A 6935-nucleotide genomic window follows, 5' to 3' on the forward strand; every position below is an offset into this window, starting at 1 on the left:
ATTGCTGACAGATTTCGAAAACGCTTGAAAAATCCTAAACCTTTATTCTCCTCAAGACCCGCAGTGCGTTGCAGGTTCTTACGTCCACCTATGTTTAGGGTCATAACTTGAGAGTTGTTAGAGGCATTAGCCTAACTTTTTGAAAATCGGATTCGAGACAACAAATTAAATCTAGTGGACAATTTTTGTAATGAAACTTTGAAAACTACCCGAGTTGTCTGGAAAAGTCTGAAAATAAGCGTTTTGCCACCGTTTCAAGTTTTTACACCCACTCCAAAGATCAGTAGATCACGACCTCCAGCGAAGACGGAGGTCTCCAATTTTGATTCTGCACAACTAAAATCAATTAGAAAGTTGTTTTCATTACGTGTTTCTCTTTCTTTGAGTTTGTATCATGTCATGGGATCTTTTGCCGACTGATGCTGGAAAAGCTTCAATCGGGGCAGTTGGAGCAGCTGCATGGACCAAAAAGCTATCAGAAAGCAAATAAATCATTCACACTGTCATATCGACTGTTTTCTCATCCGAAAATGAATGAAGAAAACAAACAAGACCCAAATCCTGCCCTCAAGATCTCAACCCTCTACCAGTACTGTCGTTTTAAACTCTTTGTAGTTTTGTAATGGTATCAACCAGGAGCTGAAACTTGCAGCCATCTAGTGGACGGGTTAGAGATGTCTCAAAAATGATCCAGGCATCAAAAGAGCAATCATGGTCCCAGTTCCGACACTTATCGACGATCACAAAGTAGTCTCAACTTCTTTCAAAAGTGCATCGTATCCAACTGGGGGAAGGTGTTGAAGTTTAACATGATCTACCAAAATAACCTTAGCATGAATGTTCTTCATTCTAAAAAAGTAAATTTATCACCGTTTATGCCAACTAGCATTTTATTAGTTGACAAAATTAGTTGATTAGCTGACAAAAAAAGTATGTTTTATAGGAACCGAGATAATTGCCCAATAAATAAGACAACAGATTGTGCGCCTTCGGCTCGATTCAACCTAGTTTTTACTCGTTCGTCCTTAATTTTTTCATTTTTTAATGGGTTACGTAAATCTACTTCCAATTTTCGAGTTTTTTAAACTTTTTACACGTTACGCAATAAACCTCTGAATCAATCAATATTAGGTCACGCTCCCTACCTCTATCCACGTTGAAAAAATTCCACGTATTCAAAAACAGTCTTTTGGGAAATCCCACTTTTTGAATTAGTTTGATAATTTTCACTCGCACTTTTTGACTGCCCTGAAGCTCCCTGTGTAAGCTGTTTATTGTTTCATTTGCTTTTTGCTTTCGATTGGTCGGATGCAAAAAAAGTTATAAAAGACCCTAAGGGTCGCCATGTTTGGTGGTTCATGGCTAGGTGAATTCATTTTCACTGAACGTCCCCCTTTTGCAAAAGACCCAATCAAAGAAAAAAAGAAACAAATGAACTAGACAATAAATAGCGATCGTATAGCTTTTTAGCAGTGAAAAAGAACTATTGAAAATTAGAAAACTGTCTCCTCGGAGACAGGGGTTTTGTGTTGGTGTTTTCCCCCAGTGAAAACCCATTTTCTCTTTCATGTACTGAGCCTCTACGTGGCGAAAGGGATCAACAGACGAAAGTCTGGCTAATCAGTACACTTTGAAACTTGTTATTTTTCATAATTTTTGTTGATATGTTTAGGAATAGCTATATTTGAAATTATTTTTTTTCAATAAATTTTTTACATCTTCCATTTCATTTTTCTCTTTTCCAATCTTGATTCCAAGAGGGAAGAATCAAAATTGGACACCTCCGTTTTCGCTGGAGGTGATCTTTGGAGTGAACGTATAAACTTGCAACGGTTGCGAAAGGTATATTTTCAGACTTTTTTTTCAGACTTTTTCAGACAGATTTTCAGACTTTTACTTGTTGTCCTGAATCCGATTTTCAAATAATTACTTGTTGTCCTGAATCCGATTTTCAAATAATTAAGCTAATGCCTCTAACAACTCTCAAGTTATGACCCTAAACATAGGTGGACGTAAGAACCTGCAACGCACTGTATACCGTAGTCCTAAAATCTGGTCGGAATTTTTGGAATTACGAACTTCGTTCCGAAGACCCCTGCTTATATTAAAAGGGCCCTTCTAATACAGGTTTTACGCTATACCATATCCTCTCGTTTCTCTTGATATTTCAGACATTGGAATTTTCAGCATCTCCTGTATTTCTCTACAAACTCAAAGAAATCAAGATATTCATACAGGATATTCCGAGAATCAAAGAACACAAATAATTAGAAATCATCGGAAAAGTTACGAAATCCCCATCCCCGCAAACTAGTGTACAAACTATAGTGATATGAGATCATTGGCATCCGAGATTTAGCTTCTTCTTCTTCCAACAATCAATTCTCGAAAAGAAGTGGAAAACGCATTCAGTTGTTATCATTAGAGATGATAGGCCGTCTTCCATCCAAGAGAATCTCTCCTGCTTCTTCTATTCTTCATACCATTTGGAGATCTATATCATTTACATAAATCTGGATAGCGCAAATGTCCCGAAAGAAGACTGATATTATATATCATTTAATATCTTGTGTCTCTTGTTTTCTTCTTAATGAGAATTCCCAATTCCTTTTTCTATCATTCCTCCCCCTCCCAATACATTTTTCACTTTCTTTTTGTCTTCCATTTTTCTTCTTTTATTGTATTCCAAACAAATGCGGGTCAATGACTTTTTCATTAAAGACTTATTCTTTAGGATCGCATGACGTGGCAAGTGCCAACACTTAACGTCTCCTAAAAATCTCTCGGAACGTCTTCTGACCAGTTGGTATCTGTTTACTAAACTTGTTCAGTTTTTCTCTGCTTAACTAGGCCATTATCACTGTATCCCCCTAACTATTACTTACTTTATCACCCCTTTCCTGTTTTCCCTCCGTCTTCTGGTTTCCGAGTTTTATTGATTGATTGTCCTCTTCTCCTCCAGAAGCTGCTGATGAAGCATCCCCTTGTCATATCCGTTCACTTTTCATCCCATCACTTCTTTATCTTCCCCCGTTTCAAAATTTTAATTCGCCTTGTTTTCACTTTTTCCTCCTTCCTTGTCAGCTAACGAATTAATGATCACTCGCTCAAGAGAAAAAGATTTCGAATCCGAAAATTTCTGCCTTTCGTCGATTTCAATTTTTCAGAAACTCTCTCCTCTGCGAGATGAGATGAGACCGATCCCACGCTATGACTTCATTATACCGGTTGGTTTTTTTTTCTGGAATCTCAAATTACCTGTTCACCTGTGGCTCGTTTTAAATAAAAAATGACATGTTCATTATGTAACGACAAATCTCGCTGATAATCTTATACCGTAAAACCTGCAATAGAATGGCTCTCTAACTTTCAACTTTGATCTAATGCATCACTGTTCCTGTCAATAAAATGGGCAAGATATCAATTGATAAATTTTTTGTCATAATATCAAATACAATTTATCAGTTGACATTTTTTGATACCTTGCATTAGAACCAAGAAGGATTAGCTCTAACAAGTAAGTTGACAGTGTGGGGTTCTTATATGAAAGGTTTTACGGTAATTTCTGGCACCTTTAAGTTAAGAGCACCTGCAATTGGAGCGCATCATCCAAAAACTTGTTTTCAAAAATGCATTATCAGTAACACATCATCCGGTGTTTCAAAACCCTACGAACAATATGAGTCAAGTTACAACTTTTGGAAATCCGCTGCCCTAACTTTCGAATTGTGGACTAAATAACACTCAAGTATTCTTCAGCTTGTTAAAATGATTATTTTTAGTTTCCTCTAAAATTTCATGTCGCCAGCTTCAGTTTGAAACGAGTTACACCCCTCCAAACATTTGACCCACGCAGCGCGGTTGCGTCGCGTGCGTCGTAAAAATTTGGACGGGCGTAACTCATCCTAAAATGATTCTGAAAAGCTGAAATTTTGTGAGCACACTCGAATTGATACGGGCTCTCAATTTTTTGTTTCATTGAAAGCCATTTTGGAACTTAGACTCTGATTATTAAAAACCTAAAAGTTGATTTCATCGTACAGCCTTTTTGTTCTTACAGTAGAATATGTCAGAGGGATATAGACGTCCACACTTTCTAAGTTTCCTCTGAACTAATTTTTTCCAGATTTTCACATTCCTATCTCTAATTCCAACCCACTTGGCAAACCCAATCGATAACGGACTCGTTGATTCTGAACTCATTCATGGTATGTTTTCCATAATCCAAAAATCACAAAATTCAAATAATTAAAGAATGCGTCACACACAAAGCAGTAGAAGTAATACTACTTCTGGATGCTTCAGGATCAATCGGAGATGACACATTCAAAAAACAACTTTCATTTGCAATGCATCTCGCTTCTCGATTGAACATTTCTGAAGAGGGAAGTCATATGGCATTGATCCAGTATGCAGAAACGCCGAAACTTGAATTTTCTCTTGGACAGTTTAACCATCCAACTCAGGTTTGTTTCAGGAAAGTGCTATAAATTTTTAACTAACTCTATTTTTCAGTTAGAATGGGCGATCCAACGAATCGAATACCAAAGTGGTGCCACAAATACTGGACAAGCTTTACGACTGACACTTGAAAAAGGTCTACAAGGAGCAAGAACTGGAATTCCAAAAGTAGCGATAGTGATAACAGATGGACAGAGCCAAGACGATGTGTCCGAACCTTCTCAACTATTAAGAGACGCAGATGTTATGGTTTATGCGATTGGAGTCACAAATCTTGTAAATGTTCATCAATTACATCAAATGACTGGAAATCCAGTCCGCGTTTTCACTGTTGAGTCATTTGAACAACTGGATAGAGCATTGGCTGATTCACTGACTTGGAGCATGTGTAAAACTGAATTCAGTGAGTTTCTTTTTTCACCTTTTATAATACAAAAAGATCTCTAGGACCTGGAACCCCTGAAATCATCTGTGGTCCTGATAGAATCGGTGTGAAAGCCTCAACAAAACAACCATTCGAGGGTAATGTGTTTGTTATGGATCACTACCACGATGAGGAATGTAGAGCCGGCCCTGAGAAGTTTCCAGATTCGAGAAGCATCGGCTTGACTGTTCCATTTTCTGCCTGCAATGTTCACCGATATCGATCTGTGAGTTGTTTTTAATGAATTAAAAAAATTGAATTGTTTTCAGCTGAATCCAAAGGGAATCTTTGTAGAAGTGAGTATTGTATTCATGTTTCATTCGTTGTTCATGACAAAAACCGATCAAACTGTGAAGGTTCAATGTTTCTATATGGAAGCGGATAAGCATGTTACAGTACCGCTGTCTGTGAGGTGGGTCGGATATTTCGAAATTGGTTTTATGGAACTTCTTGCTGTATTTCCTCTAATAGAAGGTCTTCCAAACCGCCAACGTTGAGCTCAAGTATCTCGATTTTTGAGAAAGATACCAAAAATGTGTGAACTGATAGAAAATTGGTGATATTATCATGATCATTTTATCAGTTGACAAATTTTTATATCTCCTACGGAAATCAAAATAATTGAACTCAAAGTTGTCGGTTCGAATGAGCTTTTGTGAAAGCAAATACGGTATTTTTCCACAAACCAAAACTTTTTTTTCAAATGCTCGAACTGGCCCATACTCCCAGGGGGCATCGAAATAGGGGGCATCGTGCTCAAAGGGGGCATACACTCATAGGGGTCACTAACTCATAGGGGGCATCCTGAAGTTGTCTCTTAGGGGGCATCCCACCATGTCTCATAGGGGGCATCGGAGCAAATGCTCCCAGGGGTCATTGATAGTCTCATAGGGGTCATTGAGATCAATTTGAGTATATGATTCTGAACATGATGAATTTTTGTTTTTACATCTTTTTCGTAGTTTTTTGAGGAAAACAAACACAATTGCAGATTATCGAAGGTGTTATTTCGGAGGGTCAACTGGGTAGAATTTCTGCCAAAAATTCGGAGGTACAACTCATTTCATTCAGGGGTACAACGCTTGTGATTCGGGGGTACAGTTTTTTTTTTGAGGGAGTTTCTGAATTCCTGAATTTCAGAGCTTGAAAATCTCAGAATTCTTAGAATTTCAGAACTTTGAAATTTCAGTATTTCGGAATCTGAGAATTTCGGAACTTCAGAGTCTGAGAATTTCAGAATGTTAGAATTTCAGAACTTCGAATTCGCAGAACTTCAGAATCTCAATATTTTTGGATTTTTAAAAATTACGACAGAAAATTTTCACTTCTCATTGTCACATTGTTCTATTTGATTTTGTGTCATATTTTTCACTCATCAAGAAAAAAATTGTGAAAATTGTTCTGTGCTGAAAGGCATTAGTTTTTTTTTTTGAATTTTTGAGTCCCGAAACTTCAGGAAAGCATACAACGAAGAACTGTACTGTAAAACAATCTTGACAAGTATTACAACTCCGGACTTTAATGCTTAATTTATGTTTTAAAACTCAGTCGATACTTTCCTCTACCAATTCTTCTCAATTGCTTTTCTTCTCAATTCTATTTCATTTTCTTCTGTTTCTCAATGTTCCCTCGGTTTTTCCCAATTTTCCCTCTCAATATTTCGTTTTTTCCCAATTTTCCTCAATTTTTCTCAATTTTCGTGGTAATTGAATTTTTTCTCATTTTTTTCATAATTTAATAGATCATTGGATGTAGGAAACAATCACAATTTAGTGATTTACACACAAAAATTCAAAAATCCCAAAAATTGGCCCAAAATGAGCTATTTTCTATCGAAAAAAAATGTTCGCTCAAGCTGTTCGCTCAAGCAATAAAACATCGCAAAAATTATAAAATTAATTTTTTTCGATTGATTACCACGAAATTTTGAGCAAAAACGATGGAAAACGAAGGAAAACGGAGAAAATTCCAAAATAAAATTTTTCAGCGATGACGTCATCAATCCATGGCCGTGGCCGAGGTGGGGAGTTTTCTCTTCCATGGGAAAATT

The 6935-nt window shown here is 36.9% G+C and overlaps 1 protein-coding gene across 1 annotated transcript; it reads left to right on the plus strand.

The window, feature by feature from the left end:
- Positions 1 to 3191: 3191 nt before the first annotated feature.
- Cbr-cut-6 lies at positions 3192 to 6187 on the plus strand (the record flags this gene model as incomplete). Its single annotated transcript, XM_002642242.1, has 7 exons — positions 3192 to 3227; positions 4127 to 4208; positions 4255 to 4466; positions 4516 to 4864; positions 4909 to 5111; positions 5155 to 5297; positions 6139 to 6187. The coding sequence occupies 7 exons, from the start codon at positions 3192 to 3194 to the stop codon at positions 6185 to 6187; spliced, it is 1074 nt and encodes a 357-aa protein (XP_002642288.1).
- Between the last annotated feature and the right edge of the window lie 748 nt (positions 6188 to 6935).

This window comes from Caenorhabditis briggsae (genome assembly GCF_000004555.2).
Source record: "Caenorhabditis briggsae complete genome, chrIII, whole genome shotgun sequence".
NCBI classification, from domain to species: Eukaryota; Metazoa; Nematoda; class Chromadorea; order Rhabditida; family Rhabditidae; genus Caenorhabditis; species Caenorhabditis briggsae.